Here is a 19,272-nt window from a genome sequence, read left to right as displayed (position 1 = left end):
TCCAGGGAGACCAGGAGTCACTGAAGCTGGTAGCAGTTTGATTTTTCAAAAGATTAATGAGCTGAAGACTTCTTATACATGTGTTGCAGGACTTACACTGTATCGTGAATTTACAAATTGTGGGCAAATTTCACAGTATATTAGCCAATTTGACATATTATTTTTTTTCCCTTGTATACTTTGGAATGGCATTGCAAAGATTACATTTTAGCCTTTATTTTTCTCCATACATCTAATTTGAGGCTTACCTAATAAATGGAATAATAAGAAAACCAGCAGTTTTAAAATAGTTGTATTGTCCCAACCAACTCCTCTTATCGGGCAGGTTGCAAGTATCTTTTAAAAGAGTAAGCTCCTTTTACATTAATAACAATATGTTATTGTCCCTGTGGTGCAAAGTGTAAGTATTAGGTACTATACATACAGTGAAAGCATTGGACTAGCTCAGCCTCATAGTGTAAGCTGTCTCCAGTCAACAAATCTGGTCGTGAAGCTACAGAAGCAGGCAGACAGATTATTCCAGACACATCACCCCACTGTGAGTCACGAAAAATAGACACCAGCATTCATTAATGCTGCCAGCCTGCTTGGCCTGACATGGGCAGGGTTCAGCGGTCATTGGATTAGAATTTGGAAATTAGAGCTCTATTCTGTCTGTATCTTCCCTAGTTCTAAAAATGATTTATTCTGTACCCACATATAGGAGGGATTTATAAAGTCTTGATGCAAACAGAGCAGATGAACAGGAATGGTGATTAACTGCTTCTCAGAATGCTACACAGAGGTGGCACCTGTGCAGTTATTAAGGACTAGGTTCAGGCAAACATACTAAAATAGATAGATCTTCATAGAGCTCATACTTAAACTTTGTAAATCGTTCAGTTTCTGTATGCATGCTAAAAATACACATGGACTCCAGAACTGTGATTAGGCAACCCAGTAACAGCAGAGTCTGTCCAGGTCCACAGCCTGAGGTTTGGGATGCCCCTGGGCCACAGTCCCCCGGTAAGGAACTGGCTTGCCACCTCCACGGGGTCTTCCCTTGGCATCCACTACCAGCCACTGGTGCAGGAGCTGCATAGGCTTCCATCTGGTCCACTGTGATCATCCAGGCAGTGAATGGCAGAGCATTTCTTTGCCAAATTTGTTCCATGACAAAGCAGACTTGCATGGACTTTCATTACTAAGTTTATGGGGGTTTTGAAATTCTGAAAAATCAAACTTTTTTAAGAAACTTTTAGATGCTTCATTTAGCTGTGAGCTGACACACGTTCAGCCAGCCAAAGGCTTCGTGAGGCAATAGGCAATAGGATGTAATAAGATAGCAAAACTGAAAATACAGGAACAAATCAAAATTCTCATTTTACCTTCAGCCTGTATAAAAGTTTTTTTTGTTTAAAGACATTCTCTTTTTCTTTTTTTTCGTGCTATTGCAGAATTGAATTTTTCAGAGGAATCTTTGATAATACTGTCATGTCCTCAGCAAGATGATTAGAAGTGAAACGCAGGCATAAGTGTGTCAGTTGACAGCAGCTGAGTGGGAGGGTTTGGAGTTTTTTTCTTTTTGTCCATGAAGAGAAATTGACCAAATATGTTTGGTTCCCCTTTCCTCTGAAGCAACGAGCTATGACAACACCTAGGGACAGGCCACTAGAGGCATGCAAGGCTTACCTAGTAAATGGAATAATAAGAAAAATGGCAATTTAAAAGTAGTTGTATTTAGTTTACAATAGTTCCCAGAAAGTTTTCTTAGATGTCTGTATTTTACTCTATGTTGCTTCCCAGAGATAAATTGGTCAATCTGGAGTCAGGAAAAAGTGTTCCTGCAGATGAAATTGTCAGGAACTCGGGAGGTATTTTGGCTTTTCTTTGCAGCTGGGTCACGGTCTGCCCATTGCAATCATGTGATCCTTCCTATATGGTGCTTCTAGCTTCAGGGTCTTGTGGATGGGTTGTGCTCTTCCCAGGTCCCCAAGGCATGGAAAAGTTCAGTCTTCTGGAGTGCAGTGGTTGCTGGTACCATTCAGAAGCCCGGCTACGTGACTTCATGGTCACACCCAGTCACAAGCTTGAAGAAATAAGTGATAAATCTTTTTTTTATTATTATTTTAAGTAATTCTCTGTTTACTTACATACTTACAAAAGCATTACAGCTGCCTCTGGATGCACCTGTGCTACAGCACACTGGATGAAGTGGCTTTTTCATCTCTTAAGCAGATCCTGCAGGTATCCCATTACAAATCTCTATTCTTCATCTAAAGCCAGAAAAGCTAATAACGTAGGCAGGTGCAGCGAGTGACCTGCTGGGCCATGGTCACAAGTAGAAGAAACACGTTGTGGAAAGACATCACACAGCCTGCTAAAGATGTGATAAATACATTTCCAAATGGAAGTGCTGTACTACTGGGCATCTGAATCTGTGCCTGGACGTTTAATTACTGGCTTGAACTTTGAAAGTGCTCCACAGGCAAATTAGGATTCATGAGTATGTCGGCTCCTCAAAACAGCTACTCAGGGCTTGTATCTGTATCTGAAAATGCCAGCTAATGGCTGGAAAGTCCTTCAGTGCTGGGTGAGAGGTAAAAAATTACATAATCAAGGTATCATTAACATGCATTTGGTTTTTTTACTTCAGTGGCCCAGGTTTGGTGGGATTTTTTGCATTTTCAGTAACGTAAAATAAAACCCTCTGAGAAACTAAAAGGAATATGAACAAATAAGCTGAGTTACATACAAAATAAACCACGTCTATCATTATAGTAAAAACAGTATTTTAGCTTTTTTCTTGCCTGGGTTGCAGGAAAAATAACAGGCAAAATAAAAGGAGGGCGCTAAGAATAGTAATCCAGGGAATGAGGATACTACAGAGAGCTGTGAAACTATTTTAATGTGAAAGGCCTTGATATCTGACCTCAGTGCTTCAGTGTTAGGTTTACAGATCGTCAACCTGAAGGTACAAACTAAGCGAGGTTATTGGAGTAAGGAAGTGTTAGCTGTAGGAGATTAGCACCAGGATAACGGGGATGCAGACCATCCTATTGTCCCAGCCCACCAAGCCCACTTGTTCTTAATCTAGTAGACAGTCATGCAGTCTGGTGATCTGAAGAAAAAAAAAAATTTAAAAATTTGGTTATTATACTTTGAGGGGTAATGTGATGCTCAGTGTTTCTTATGTAAAAATTGCAACTTGATATTAAGGAAAAAATCGTAACTGTGCAGGCAGTCAAGTGTTGTACCAGGCTGCCCAGAGAGGCTGTGGAGCCTCTTTCCTTGCGGATACTCAGCACTCAACAGGACATGGCCCTGAGCAAGCTGATGCAACTGAACTTGCTTTCAGCGGGGGGTTGGACAAGATAACTGCTGGAGGTCCTTTCCAGCCAACATGAGACTGTGATTTTTATGAATTCCCTTTGTAAAAGAAGCCGGTGTAACTTTAGTTTGTTAGAGATTAATACAATGGTTTTAACAGGCAGGTCCTTGGGTTTTTATTTGCCTGTGATTGAACTCGGTGATGCTCTGGGCATACTGCAAAACTATTTATTTAATACAGTTTTATAGGAAGGTTTGACTAAATGATCTTGTTAAGTTGAAAAGGGTTCCTGTTGCTTTGATATATTGGTTGATTGGGTTACTTTTTCATCTGTGTACTCCCATATGGCTGGATGGATACAGTTACATGATTTTTCGGTTAAATAGATTTTAAAAAAGATACCTAGTCCTGCTCAGCATTTATTCTTTAAATTTACATACATAAATGTTCATAACGGGTCACAAAATATATGAGAAGAAAAAGGTTCAGCTAGCAGAACTTTTTTTTTTTTACAGATAACTATATACAACATTTTTGGCTCATCCTGACTCCACTTTTTCGCTTGTCAAGTTTCCTGAGCAATTAGGAGACAGGCAGACATGCATCTCTGCTGGAAGGAGAAAAACACTTCTCTCACTGAAGGAGGTTCAGTCAGCTGGTATATCTCAACTAAGAATGATTCCTGGCTGTGTGAGTGCTCTGTTTAGGTCCCATACATAGCTTAAACCACTCCTAGCCTCAGAAGGACCAGTTCTCAACTCTCGCAAGCTTCTCATGTACACTTGAGTTAACGTTTTAAAGACAATTAAGAATTTAGACTCAGGCTCAGAATTTGCAAAAGCCCTTCAGTGTTTTTACTGTGAATCTTTATGAATTGTAGGAAGCCAAAATACCATGTATGTCTGCTCCACATTGTTAATATAGGGAAACAACACTAATGTATCTCATGATGGAATTTTCTGGACTGAGTACACTGAAGGGTGTAAGATGTTGTGGTGCGAGTCATACAGGTACAACAGAGAGATGTTCCCTTGGCACTTGCACAGCCAGGAATCACTCTTAGCTGAGATACACCAGCTGCACCTCCTTGCAGGAAAAGAGGTGCTTTTCTCCTTCCGGCAGAGATGTATGTCTGCCTGTCCCCTAGATGTGGGAAATTCCATTCCTGTTCACTAGGACACCAGAAAACTGACGTTAACTGTGTTGTTAACAAAGGCTTCTCTGGGGCTTCTTCTCCGGCCTTGAAGCACACAGTCAGTGTTTGGAAGTACGTACTTGCAATCATCTCTGATTAAACTATGCACTTAGATCACAGAATGGTTTTGGGTTGGAAGGGACCTTTAAAGACCATCTAGTTCCAACCCCCTGCCACAGGCAGGGACACCTCCCACTAGACCAGGTTGCCCAAAGCCCCATCCAGCCTGGCCTTGAACTCTTAAGTGTTTACAGATCAGTGTCTGTGAAAGGAAACTGATCTGCTAATGTAAAATTCATGTAAAGCTTTCCCTGTGCCTGTAATATGTCTTAAAAATGCAAATTTGTTTCACACTAACTTCTGAGCAGGATGGTTTTGGCAAAGAGTGCAAGCCACTGTAAGATAAAATGTTGGAAAGTAAAAGCACCTTTATGTTGTTTCAAACAGACGAGCAGCAGCTTTAATGTGTTTAAGAAGCTCAAAGGGCAAGTTTTTTCCCCATATGGAAAATAAGCGATCACTTTGTGTATTTAACATTCTGCATAAGCATAATAGTTGTTCCAGAAACTCTGCTACTCAGCATTTAATAAAATAGCTCATTATCAAAACAGAAGTATTACTGTTGCCAAAGCAATGTGTAAGCGTAGCATTGGCGCAGAGAAGCCAGACGTGTGAGCAGCAGCTGATTTCCTCGCAAGCGTCCCAGGAGAGGCAGGTCCTGCTGTGGGCACACGGGATGCTGCCCTGCCACGCTGCTGCGTGCAGCTGCTGCCGGCGCGCCTAGCCGTGGTACACTGTCAAGGCTTCAAAATACCGTGCTTGATGGGCAGAAGAAATTATATAGCCCTCTTTCTAATCATGGTGATTATGAGATAAAAGGCTCTGAAATACAGAGGAAAATGAGTCACGTGGTGGGGCTTTGACTGAGGAGACTCTGGCAGAATAAAGCCTCATTTTGAAACGTGTTACATCTTGCTTTAGGTCACTGTGAGAGCTGTGCTCTTCTCAAAGCAGTGTGTGATGTAAAACCACAAGCTGGCTGTTGTGCCCACCTCAGCAAGGCCTGGGCCTCGAAAAGCGGCTGTCTGCTCTTTGCTTTTAAACACGAAGAAGCTTAAAGCAGACAAGGAAATAGGTGAGCACCCCTTGAGATTTTGTGCTGCCTTCATGTCATTATCATATGGATAAGCGTAGAACCCCTTGGAGAGAGGAGGTAAGAGTTGCCACAAATACAATAAACCAAGGAAATGCTCGTCATCACCCCTGAAGATGTGATTTTTCTTCATTTGCAATCTCACATGCTTCTGCCATCAGATCCTGGTCTGTTAGTACTGCTGCCTAACAACAAGAAAGGGCACTTCAGATTCCAGAAAGCACAGAACTTATTTAGATTAAGGAAGACAAGACTAATGGTGTGGTATAAAACTGAACACCCTTGAGCTAAAGTACAGTGATTGATTCTTAGAAGTAAGTTTAATACTAACAGTGCATTATGTTAGAAAAATATTCTGTGTTCCATTTATGTCCTTGTTTACTACTGGGAGAAAGCTATCGGAAATTAACAGGTTTTTCTTTGCTCTGGATTTATGAGTCAGCTCATAATTCCCAACACAAGCCATTCTCCCACTGAAATCAACTGTAAGGTTTCAGTAAAGGCCAAAATCCAAATATTCATTAATAGAAGTAAATTAAATTACAGAAAGAAGACCTAGATCTTGGTACATTGAAAAAATTTTCAAAAACATTTATTCTTGGTGTCAATGTAACATTACTCTGCCAATTTTAATGAGCCCTGGCATTTCTGACTGCCTAGATTTCTGTGGTAGCTGTGAGGGGTGTTGGGGCTGTGAGATAGGCTGGACTTTTAAAAATACTCTGTTGTGATTACCATTTTTCTAAATTCTTTCACGAATATATATATGGTTTTGTTCAGTACAGACTTGCTCTTTCATCCTCATTCTTCTGAATGGAGTGTTTAAAAATATTCTTCTGTATTTCAGTATATTAAAAAGGTGATAGATTGTTCCTATCTTAACCCGCTGAATGAAAGCATCATAAGTAAAGCAGATTAACTGGTATTTGTCATTTTTAATCATTTTGTCACAGGCTGATATAGTGGTGTGGTACAGTGCACATCAAAACTCTGATGTTTCCACTTGAAGTACCTTTCTCCGTTTAAAAAAAAAAAAAGAGAAAGTGTTATTTGTTGTCTTACCCAGTATTCTGGCAACATGTGAGTCCTAATAGCATTTATTGAAAGCAAATAAACTGGAATCCCCATTCAAAGACAAGTATCCCATAGGGTCTTCATCTATATCATGAAAGTGAACATTGCCGCCATAACAACTGTGTTATTTTGCAGTCTGGAAAGCTATTATCGGAGGATTTGTGGGTAGTGCTTTGTTCATTATGGGTACTACTTTGTTCACACGTCTGGGATAATAAAAAATTACTGAAGTAGCCAAGGGTTACGAAGAGGCCTTCTTGAGAGATGTGATGAAAAGGAGTTTGTTTTACTCATGTACTGCAGCAGTGTATTTGCATGGCTGCATCTGAGTGGTCCTTTTCCCCGAGGAACTCCTTTAATTCTGTATGTTACTGACCATACACCACTGAAAAACAAACATAAAATCAAAGCAAAATCCAATATATAATATACTAGTGGAGAAAAATAGGAGAAATAAGGAGATTGATTTATGTTCCAGAGCTCTTCAATAGGGTGGAATATTTTAGGAGGAAATGCACAGCTGACCCTTGGGTGTTTCCCACAGAATCAACCTGTCGTAGTCCTGATGGGCTAATTGTCTTGCAAGTCTTGCAAATCTTGCAAGTAGTTTAATCCCAAGTGTTTCATTAAAATATGCCAAGCAGGCACCTAATTTGAATGATTAAATTTTCAAACTTTGCCTCCGTCCTTATCTTCAATTAAGTTGTAGAACAATACTGAAATATTCTCATTCATCATAATATGCCCATTTGATAATGCTTGGATATGGATTTAAGTATAATACACATAATCACCAGCATAATCCACTTCAAAATCAGCTTTTTAGGCCTTCACATTTTAAGGTACAAGTATTGCCACTACCACGTCTAGATTTTTTGAACTGAGAGCCATTTTTTAACACAATAACTTGACATGCAGAAATACCTGTCCGTAGTAGAAGATGTACTAGCAAGTGCAGTGAAAAAATTTGTCCAGATACATGCTAACTTCCAGACCATACCCAGGAATTGTCTAGGAAAGTGTTGTTTTACCCACGCCAAAAGGATGCTAGTGGCAGTCCTTACCATTTAGTGGTTAGGCCATCAGGAGTAGCAGTGCCATTACCTGGCACGGTGTGATTTACTGAGGGTCTAGCTGAGTCACGCTGAGTGGGATTAACTCCAGAGGCTTAGACAGGCATTTTTTCCCAACCAAGTATGGTTTCTACTTACGTTTAGCTGCCAAAGCCATGGCACTCTTGTCCACTGGTGGATGATTAAATAATGAATATGAGTGATGTCTGGCCCCATTACAATCAATCATGCCTTAGCTTCGCCAGAGCCAGAGCTGTGCTCCCAGCAATGAGAACAGAGAAGACCATTACCTGTGGCATAAGAAATATCCAGCCGTCCTACAATTCTTCTGTTCTTTTGATTTTGCTCTCTTAGTTCAAAAAAACTTGACGTGGTAGTGGCAATACTTCTACCTTATAATCTGAAGGCCTAAAAAGCTGATTTTGAAGTGGATTATGCTGGTAATTACCACACACATTTCTTTCTTACACATCTACGCATTTCTTAGGATTGTTTTTCTGGTTAGCAAGAGATCTGAGTACAGTGTGTTAGCAAACACAGAAAAAAGGCTATTTGAGTATTTCCCTTTGCCCTAGATTGTGGACAAGGCTAGAACAAATAGACTACAATGAACAGGTGATTTTACAAAAAGATTATTCATTTCTCCAGCTTCATACTGTACTTTTAATTTTCTCAATTGCATTATAATAAAGTTTGTATCTTAATTTTGTATATGTTATAAAAAATCACATAAATGCTGCAACCAATGTTCAATGATAAATATAATATATTTTCTATTCATATTTTAAATTCATTTTCTTGAGAAGTATCTGTAGTGAAGCAAAGGTTGCTAGGTGAGCTACCAGTCTTGTCGTTGGGAGTAGGGGCTGTTTGATGCAAAAGAAAAAAATAAACGCTACAAAGCTGTCTAAATACAGATTTTTGTTTACTAAATTAAGTATTCATATTGGAAAATTTTTGTCTACAAAAAGACCTATTCTTTGGATAAAAGGAGCGTTTTGTCATTTTCTACAGATCCGAGGCACCTGTAAGCGTAAACAAGGATCCTAGCATGCAAATCAGTATCAGGCTTCCCAATCTTTAAAATAGTTAAAAACTGGAAGAACATATGCTTTATTCTTATTTTCATGTCAAAAGTGTCTCCTGTGGAAGCCAGTGAAAACCTTTTAGAAAATAGCTAGGTCACAAGTATCTCTGCGCATTAAACCCACCAGAATACGCATTTCTTGTTTTGTTTTGTTTTCTTTTAAGCTGATGTGCTTGCCCAAGGAAGAATGATGCCTGCTTTATAGATCCCTGCAGAAATTTACCAAAAGATGTTTTATTTTTTGTCTCTGGTGGAATGGATTATCAATTGTGCATTTGATGACACTGTGATCAGTGTCCCATAGGCATCTGAACTATTTCATTTGCTTGGTTTTGATTACATGTCCTGTTATAGCCTTTTCATTGCTTTCTCAGTATAAGCCAAATACAATCACTTTGTAAACATGATTCCTAAGCTAAAAACATGATTCCTTAAAAATATGACAGAAAATGTCCCTTTAGGTTGAAACACTTTTTTTGATACTGCAAACTTAAAAGTCTTTCGTACTTGATGAACTGTTCTAATTTTTAGTGTGAATAAGCATCCTGTAGGAGGATGAAAAATAAAATATTGTTTGACTAAAATTTATTCATCAGAGCCTGACAAAACTCACCTTTCTAAACAAGTTGCTTCAGCAGCAGGTTCAGTTCTTAAAAAAACTTCAGGCATGAAATTCAGTTTGAATTTCTGTATTTCTGAAAAAAGGTAACAACTAATCCAAAGAAAGAATATCTAAAAAGCAGGTTTTGCTGCAATATTTTTTTTATCTCAAAAATTGTTTTTAAAGTTTACTTGCACTTTTTAAAACAAAGATTCCTTCATACTCCGCTTCTCCATTGTCAGGGTTTTGTTATTTCTGGGTAGAAGGCAGTGCAGTATCAAGCCCTTAACGTGTTACACTCTTCCACTTGAAGAAAAGGTTGAAGTGCAAGTCATTTTAAAGAAAGCCTACAGGGGAAATTTATGAGCTTTTTCTATGGGAGAGTACTTATTCTCCGTGCAGCTTTTGTCAAACATTTTTAACAAATTGTAATAACCTTTGTCATATCTCATTTTTCTTGCATAAACAAGTCACATTGAAGCTATAAATGATGGAAAATTTAATCCACATGGCTTGCAGTATCAAAACTGTTAAACTGTATTCTTTTCCACCATGTCAGCGGTGCATTATCTGTTTTATAGAAATGATGAAAAGATTACTTTTCAGGGGAGATACCACAGGACCTGTGTAAATGTCCTCACATCTGCACTAGCTGACGTTTTCACTTTCGGTTCTTTCTGAAGCTAGGAAAATGCTTCAGTCCTTGTCTTTCCATATCCTTTCAGAGAGGATATTTCCACCTACCTCCAAGAACTGTGTGCTCAGAAACACTGGGAAGCACACTGAGGCTGACAGAAGCTGCCAGGTTCCTGCTGCCTTCCTGCCTTGAGCATGCCCATCTGCTCCGGGTTGCAATGTGGGACACCAGCAATCAGCCCAACAGTATGCATACTATCCCCTCTATGGGAACTTAGTGCCTTGCAAATCGTGGGTGCATACAGCAGTGACTCCTAGGCCAGTAGGTGCTGGTTTTCTCTGTCCCCATCAGCTCCATGGCATGCTGAAGCTATGGAGTCTCCCTTTCTCACACGCCAAGAGGGGTGAGAGCGCCAACAGCATCTAGCTGAGGAAGGGACCTTCTGTGGGGCAACCCGCTTAACAAATTTCTTGTCCCTGTGCTTTTTGTGAGAACTGTTCACCAAATCTATATAGTCCGATGAAAATATAACACTGCCATGAATGACTATCTCTTTCCTTCCTTTTCTTTATAGGGTTTTTTCTGGGTATCGTATCCACTTGTCTAAACCTGTGGTAGATCTGTTGGTGCTATACATCCAGGATAAACTTCAGCACCTCTATTTACCTAATGCCTCATAAAGATTTTTATGCATTCAGTAATTAAAAAATAATTTAAAGGTGGTACTTGGGTACTCAACTCTGCAAGATCCTGAAAGATCCTGTTAAGAAAACATGGGCGTTGCTCCTAGCTGTGGGAAGGAGTTACTTACAGGGGGCTCTAACAGCTTCTTTGTAGGCTCAGACCTTGTGAATGCAAACAACTTTCTGTACGTTTGCAAGCAACTGCACGACATTGTACTGGTGGGAAAAGTAAGAGCTACTTTTTGGTCATAGTTAAGGTTAGCAAAAGCTTTCCATTTCTGCTTTCCATAGAAAATCCAGGATAATGGCACTGCCAATGGTTTCCAGAAAGTTTTGGTCATAGTCCTGAATGCCCTTGCATTTATTGGGATTAAATCAGACCTCAAATAATATTGGAACATAATTCTGGTGGTCTAATCATTTAATTATGTCACTTTAACAGCGATATGCTTTTATTATTTACAGAAGATGTCACAAAACTGTTTGCAGATGTTTAACTTCTCATTATTTTAATTCTAGCAGTAAATAATGTAGCAAAATAGCTTTTAAAGATCTTCCCTGAGTGTATTTTTTGTGCTTATGATATTCCCTGAGTAATGTTTTAACAACTGCTTTAAACTGAACATCCTCTCCCATATGAACTGCCTTTAAATCACAAACTATAGTAAAATTCTGTTGAAAATCAAATAAATGGAGAATTGGTAGTTCCTAATTAACTAGTAAGAAAAGTTTATGAGAGGCGGATTGAATAAGTATCAAAGCTTCTGAGTTATATTATCTATCATAAATTGGCTTTTCTCCAATTAATGTATGCTTTCAGAAGCAGGGGAATAAGATGAAAGGCTATGCATCAAAACTGATTCCTGCTGAAACAAAATGGAAGTTGCTGCTTTTGATAAAATACAAGACTACGGCAGTGCTTGAATAATTTTATGGGAAGTTGCTGCCTAAGGCATATGTTTTACTGTCTGATACTGAATGCATGAGGAAAGACCATCTGTTTTTTTCAGCCTGAACAAATATACGATCCAGACTGAACCACTAGAGGCCAAATATAATTGCTATGTGTTTTGCTTTGTACTGCTCTCTACCTACAGCAGCATCCTTTTGTATAGCATGTATTGTAGCACACAATTCAAATGATGGCATTTGAAAATACTTTTTCCACTATCAAGGGTTATAAAATGACTATCTAAGGCTTAATGCAATCTTTTATACTTCATCTGTCACCAGAGATATAGTTCATGATAGGAAAGAACAACTTCAGATATACTTTGACTGCCATGGCAGTTGAACCTTAGGAATTCAGTTCTGCTGGACAGATCCTTGTTTAATGTCCAGCCAGGTGAAAGGCATTGCTGTATCCTTCAAGCCTTCAGTTCTAGCTGGGGAAAAGAGATGCTTTCAATGAGTGCTAATCTAAACTGCACCTGGATTTCCTGAATATTTACCTTTATTTTTATTCATACACTGCTTAACCGTACTGATTCCCTCTCCTGACTTACTTTTCCCATCTATCATGAATTAACACTTTGCCCAGAGTAATCTTCTAAATCACAGTTCTGGAGAACTATAGCAAAGCAAGTGGTAGGCTGGTGGAGGATGGTTTTGTGGCTGCAGGACTGGGCTGGGATTTAAAAGGTTCAGGTTTATTCCACATATAAAGACTTTCTGTGTAGCCTTAGGCAAGTCCCTTACCTCCTTTTCTGTGACATGGTCTTCAGCTGTAATATGCAAACAACAAGGTTTCCTTTTTCCTGCTGAGTTTTCTATAATTCTGCTGTAAGAGGCCTCTTCCAAGTGAAAATTTGTATTGTGTGTTTGGGCAAGACCCAGTACAACTGGACCTCTAATTTAGTTGATGTTACTGGAATACAACCAAACAAGCGCAATTTTTAATACCTAAATACAAAGGAAGTAAGAAAATATCATTTTAACTAGTTCAGGAGCAAAGAAATTCAGCAAAAGGAAATTACATCCTTTTACATAAGTTCTTAGTCACTTCTTAATTTTATTTTGCCCTCCATGCATGTCTTAACAAGGAACATTTATGCCTGTGTCAGTAGGATGTAATCGTAGGGGGGTTATGTCTGAAGACTGTAGCAGCTGAAACTACCAGTAATTTTTTAGGAGATTTTCCTTTTTAAAAAAAGTAGGGGTAAGGAGAGCAAAATTGCTCACAAGGTGCGTTTTTGTCACTTGAACGAGTCTTCTCTGAAACCTTTAAGCATGTATCTTTCTTTAGTCTGGAAGATAGACTTGCCAATGCTACACACCAGAGATGCCATTTACCCTCCTGGATACTGTTTTACTTACAGTTCTTAGTAGAACTTATATGCAGGCTCCTACCAGATTTGATTTTCGAAGTAGAACTCCTCCCCAGCAGTTAAGTGATACGCTACAAAATGTGCCTCCTATATCTTATCGCACTGCACATCAGATTTTCTACTACAAATTCTGAGGAAATGGACTTATCTGATGTACTGGGTGTATTACAGCATTACTATATTACAGCACTATGGAAAATCCATATGTTATAAGGAAAAGAGCAATTTTAGCTCCTGAAGCGCAAATGGGAGCAGATGCAATAATATATTAATGTTTGCATCCAGCAGTTAGAATCATAGAAGAATTTATTTTGGAAAAGACCTCTTCAGGTCATCCACTCCAACCTCCTGCTCAAAGCAGAGCTCACTTCAAAGTCAGACCAGGGCCTTTCCCAGCCAGGTTCTGAAACCTGTGGGGACAGAGATTTCACAGTGCGGTGGGTTGGCCCTGGCTGGATGCCAGGTGCCCACCAAAGGCTCTCTATCATTCCCCTCCTCAGCTGGGCAGGGGAGAGAAATTACAAAGAAAGTCTCGTGGGTCGGGAGAAGGGCAGGGGGATCCCTCAGCCATTACTGTCACAGGCAAAACAGACTCGACTTGGGGAAAAATTCATTTCATTTGTTACCAGTCAAATCAGAGTAGGGCAATGAGAAACAAAGCCAAATATTAAAAAAAAACACCTTCCCCCCCACCCCTCCCTTCCTCACAGGCTCAGCTTCACTCCTGATTTCCCTACCCCTCCCCCCCCCCCCAGCGCAGGGGGATGGGCAATGGGGGCTGGGGTCAGTCCATCACACGCTGTCTCTGCCGCCCCTTCCCCCTCAGGGGCAGGGTCCTCACACTCTGCCCGGCTCCAGCCTGGGGTCCCTCCCATGGGAGACAGTCCTCCATGAACCGCTCCAGTGTGAGTCCTTCCCATGGGCTGCAGCTCTTCACGAACTGCTCCAGCCTGGGCTCCCTCCCACAGGGTCACAAGCCCTGCCAGCAAACCTGCTCCAGCCTGGGCTCCTCTCTGCAGGGGCCACAGGTCCTGCCAGGACCCTGCTCCAGTGTGAGCTGCCCACAGGGTCACAGCCTTCTTCAGGCACATCCACCTGCTCTGGCATGGGGTCCCCACGGGCTGCAGGTGACTACCTGCTCCACCGTTAACCTCCACGGGCTGCAGGGTACAGCCTGCTCCACCATGGGCTGCACCACGGGCTGCAGGGGAATCTCTGCTCCTGCACCTGGAGCAGCTGCTCCCCCTCCTTCTGCACTGACTTTGAGGTCTGCAGAGCTGCTGCTCTCACGTGTTCTCACTCCTCTTTCCCACTGCAGTTGTGCAGGTGGTTTTTTTCCCCCTTCTTAAATATGCTATCCCAGAGGTGCTGCCACTGCCACTGATGGGCTTGGCCTTGGCCAGTGGTGGGTCTGTCCTGGGGCCAGCTGGCATTGGCTCCATTGGACACGGGGGAAGCTTCTGGCAGCTTCTCACAGGAGCCACCCCTGTAGCTCCCCCACTACCAAAACCTTGCCACACAAACCCAATACACACAGCCTCACTGGGTAAATTGTTCTGGTGCTGAACCACCTTCATTCTGACTTTTTTTCCTTATAGGTATTCATAATCTTCCTTCCAGCAAATTGTGTCCTCTCCTCCTTCTTTATAACCAGAATTAGATAGCTGAGGACAGCAGTCGGAGGCCTCAGCCTCCTTTTTCCAGGCAGGACAAACCCAGCTCTGCTCAGCCCTTCCTGTACATCAGGAGGTGCAGCCCCACCACCTTGGTGGCCCTCCACTGGGCTTGCTTCAGTTTGTCCATCTCTCTCCCATGATGGGGAGCCTCAAACTGGGCATGTCACTTCAGATGTGGTCTTTCAGATGCCAAACAGTTGGAAATAATCACTTCCCTCAACCTTCTGGATACATTCTTGCTAGTAGAGCTTAGCATACTAGTGTACTAGAGCACACTGCTGAGGGATGTTCAACTTGGCCACCAGAAACACCCACAGACACACTCCGCAGTACTTTTCTGAAAAGCTGTTTTCTGTGTCTTCAGAGTTATTGTATAAGGTAAAGGAAAAATCATATTGAAGAACATATGCACCCTCTATATAGATCATTAATTTATATGCTTTTTGCCTTTGTCCCCGGAAGAGATCTGAGTCCCTTTTGTATCAGAAAACAGCCATTTGCACTTTTTTGCAGATATATACTTGCATTTGTTACAATACCTGTTCACGTTAGGTTAGAGCATCTGCTAACAAGATGCCAGCATTTCAGACAAAAGCCAAAGGCCTGGCCTTTATTGCTTGATTCATTGCCCAGCACGAGACTGATGTCCTGGTTTCAGCTGGGATAGAGTTAATTTTCTTCTTAATAGCTGGTACAGTGCTGTGTTTTGGATTCGGTGTGGGAACAATGTTGATAACACACTGATGTTTTTAGTTGTTGCTAGGTAATGTTTATACTAAGTCAAGGACTTTTTAGTTTCTCAGGCCTTGCCAGCAAAAAGACTGGAGGGGCACGGGAAATTGGGAGGGGACACAGCGAGGACAGCTGAGCTGAACTAGTCAAAGAGGTATTCCATACCATGGGTTGTCATGTTCAGTATATAAACCAGGGGGTGGGGGTGGGGTGTTGGCCGTTGCTCGGGACTGGCTGGGCATCGCTCAGCAGGCGGCGAGCTGTTGCATTGTGCGTCACTAGTTTTCTTTCCTCCCTTCCCTGTGGATTTCATTCCTCTCCCCCCTCCCTCCTTTTCATTATAACTGTTATTATTATTATTGCTCTTTTTTATTTTATTTCAATTATTAAATTGTTCTTATCTCAAGCCTCAAGTTTCACATTCCTTTCTGATTCTTCTCCCCATCTCTCTGGGTTAGGGGGGAGTGAGCGAGTGGCTGCACAGTAGTTAATTACCAGCTGGGGTTAAACAACGACAGTGTTTTAAGTCAGAAATCAGAAAAGCATTGATCGAATCATTTATTACTACTTGCAAAATGTAGTGCAAGATTTTAAAATGTAGAACATACACCACCTTGCACGCATTCAGTGTGCTGCCTGGCTGCTGCTTAGTCAGTTAATGGTACGGTGGGTGAAATTCACTTCTTTTTGATCCATTTCCTAGATGGTTTCACCAGCACAGTGGTATTATTATTGGTGAAGCAGTACAATAGGAAAGGATGTTTGCTATCATCCACCGGATGGGCCTCAGAGCAATACCCGCTCTGCAGACTTATGTCTGCAAACACCACATGTGCTGTATGCTGTCAGGATCAGGCATCGGATATGCAAGAGTTTATACAGGGATACCAGGTGTTTGCATCTTGGTCGCAAAGAGATTTAGCAACATGATGGTGCTTTGCTTTGCCTGCGTATATTCAGCAGTACCACAAAACATGCAAGCTCATGGAAGCTCAAAATTGCCGTCATGTTTTCCCAATTGTAATTGCACAACTTGTGTAAGACATTCTTACTTCGCTCCTTTGTTTTAACTTCGTCAGTGGTTTGTATGATACTGTTTGTTCCCAGAATGCAGCCTGTTCAGTTAGAGCACTGATGCCAGAACTCAACAGCTACCTCTCAGTTTTGGGTCGTTTGTACATGAATCCTGTTGCTTAGAAGGAAGTTGTTTTAGATGGGCAGTTAGGTGCAATATGTATCTTAGCTCCGTCATAAGCTTATACAGCAGATACTTATGGCCAGTCATAGAAGAAATGATTTTTCAGACTGGGGAGAGGACTTTCCTGTTGATGATCATTCTTTAAAGCCTTAAGGGTATCTGGACTGCATAAAGCTGCAGGATTGTGATATCACAAGTGATGCCTGTGTATATTGGGTCATTTCTCAAAGAAAATCTTGTTTCTTGTGTTTGTTTCCAGTAATTCTACCAGTGCTGCTCAGAAGCACATGGATTTAGTAACAGGCTATTCTAATGTCTTTAGTGAACTAAATTAAGTAGTGATTGAATTCCCTTCTATTAACGAAGACTGTTCATTGATAGCTTTCTGTTAACATTGGTGCAGTAGGATCAATATAGATACTGGGTCAGGGTTCTGAAAAATATTAACGATTATTAATATTCTTTCTTTTTCAGTTTTCTCCTTGTGTTTGGTTGCTTGATTTTGTCCGTGTTTTCTACTATACCTGAACACACAAAACTTGCCTCTGGTTGTCTCTTCATTTTGGTAAGTGAAACTTGTAAATTCAAGACAGTTTTACAAATGCTTTTATATACACTCAAATCCTCTTCCTCGCCAAGCAGAAAATAGTCTAATTCCTGAATGCTCTAAGAAACCAGACTTTTCATCAGAATGATACAAAAATAATAAAAGGATTCCACCATCTTTTTTCTTTGAAAACAGGTTAGATTGTATGACAGTGTTAACGAAGTACTGTATTGCATCCCCTTCTTTGCTTAAGAATTGCTGTGGTTTGTAACAAAAAGGTTTTCTACTGCAGTTTGGCAGTGATGGAGCATGAAAGACCTTTGATACTGCTGCTGCCATTTATGAAGTCAGTATGTAGTAAGAGGCACTTAAAATAGGAAATAATTTTGGTATCGTAGATACCAATTTGTGCTCACTGTTGGTATATACTGATATTTCAGTGGCAGTTGCTGCAGTAAGATGTGGTAATTTCATTATTTATTCATAATACAGGCTTTTGTATTGTGTTTGTTTCTCCTTTTCATCTTCTGAGGTAGATATAAATGGCTTTATTCCCTAAAAGTGCTTAACATTTTTCATGCTTTGTATGGACGCCACTTTATTCATATGCTTCTTGATGGGCCATTTAGTTCTGCAAGCGATGGCCTGAGGATAGGCAGTAGTGATCATTAAAATGTCACTTTATACCCAGAGTTACCATGGTTATTTCAGTTCCATGTATACAGCAGACTGTGGCTCGTTAGGTAGTGCCGAGGGTGAAGTAACTGTCGGCAAATGCCAACATTTTAATTGTCATCACTGTACATATCCAAAAGCTCTGGTCTTCAGAACATCTCCCTAATTAATTATGGTGTAAGCAGGCTGATAAGCGTAATTATGCTGTATGTGTCTCTACAGCACGATGTGCCACTGCATCAAGATACCTGAACTAAATGTCCAGAGCAGGCTAGGTGCAGATGTATGCTGTTCTGCTCCATCCAATGGTTTCTTGGCAGGACTAATTAGGGAGAGCCATGCTAAATGTGGTATTTTGCTTCCTAGCCATATTAGCACTTTTTCTTTTTCTGGAGAAAAGATCAGGTGGCATTAAACCAGCTAAAAGTGATCAGATTTAATCCTACACTCATACCCAGTCCCATTATGTACATATCTGAACAATACTTTGCAAATGGAAGTTTGATTGAATGTTCTTCAACAAGTTACGTTATTGCAATTACTACACTAATTGCTAAGATTTTCTAGTACAGAAAACAGGAAAATGTGATTAGTCTGAAAATACCCTGTTTCTAATAGCAGGTGCTTTTGTGACAAGTAATCTGTTTCCCTGTATACTTATGCAAATTGGTTGTAGAAGTCACATTTGTTCTGACATAAAATATGCATTTCCCATGAGCCACATATTTGTTGATTGTGTTGGTATGCTTACAGCCGCTGATTCCTCAGCTGAGTGATAAACACATTCCCTGTGCTTTGCCATGGCTCTCCCAGGACCCTGAATGTGGAGGAGCTGTGCAAAGTCCTGGGTTTGCTCCCACCGGCAGGCAGAGATGTGGCGAGCTCCACTAGCTCATACACCAGTCCTTGTAGGGGTGACCATCAGCAGAGCGGAGCTGCTCAGGGTCTGCTGTGGGAAACTGCAGCATTTGCTGCTGCTGCAGCTTCAGAGACGGACTTTGTCCCTCTTAACAGTTCTGAATGTACAACCCATGACATCCTCTGAACACAGAAATGGCCTTAAGGAGGAAGAGGGTGGATGGTTAATCCTTGAAATATCAATACTAGCCTGGTCCAACATTTCTATGCTATAGCCTAGTGTGCTCAGCAAACCCTTGGCAGGAATAAATCGAGTGATGACGAATTTTACGGCTCCTGCTGTGAGTATCTAATGGAGAAAAATATAAACACAGCAAAGTACGAAGTTCCAGAAGCAGGCTAAAGCTGACTGGTTTATTCCAGTTTGCTGATGCATGATTTGCTCC

General features: G+C 40.9%; 1 protein-coding gene across 3 annotated transcripts in view; it reads left to right on the top strand.

Annotated features, from left to right (window-relative positions):
- The window catches only part of KCNQ5 (potassium voltage-gated channel subfamily Q member 5), a 303,789-nt gene that overhangs the window by 194,826 nt on the left and 89,691 nt on the right, over positions 1-19,272 (top strand). For all 3 annotated transcript variants that reach the window (XM_056343358.1, XM_056343356.1, XM_056343355.1), the window contains exon 2: positions 17,221-17,311. In XM_056343358.1, coding sequence (XP_056199333.1) covers positions 17,221-17,311 — 91 coding nt within the window. The remainder of the gene's footprint in view (positions 1-17,220; positions 17,312-19,272) is intronic.

The sequence above is a fragment of the Falco biarmicus genome, chromosome 6 (genome assembly GCF_023638135.1).
Source record: "Falco biarmicus isolate bFalBia1 chromosome 6, bFalBia1.pri, whole genome shotgun sequence".
Classification (NCBI taxonomy): Eukaryota; Metazoa; Chordata; class Aves; order Falconiformes; family Falconidae; genus Falco; species Falco biarmicus.
This window is presented reverse-complemented; position numbering and strand designations above follow the sequence as displayed.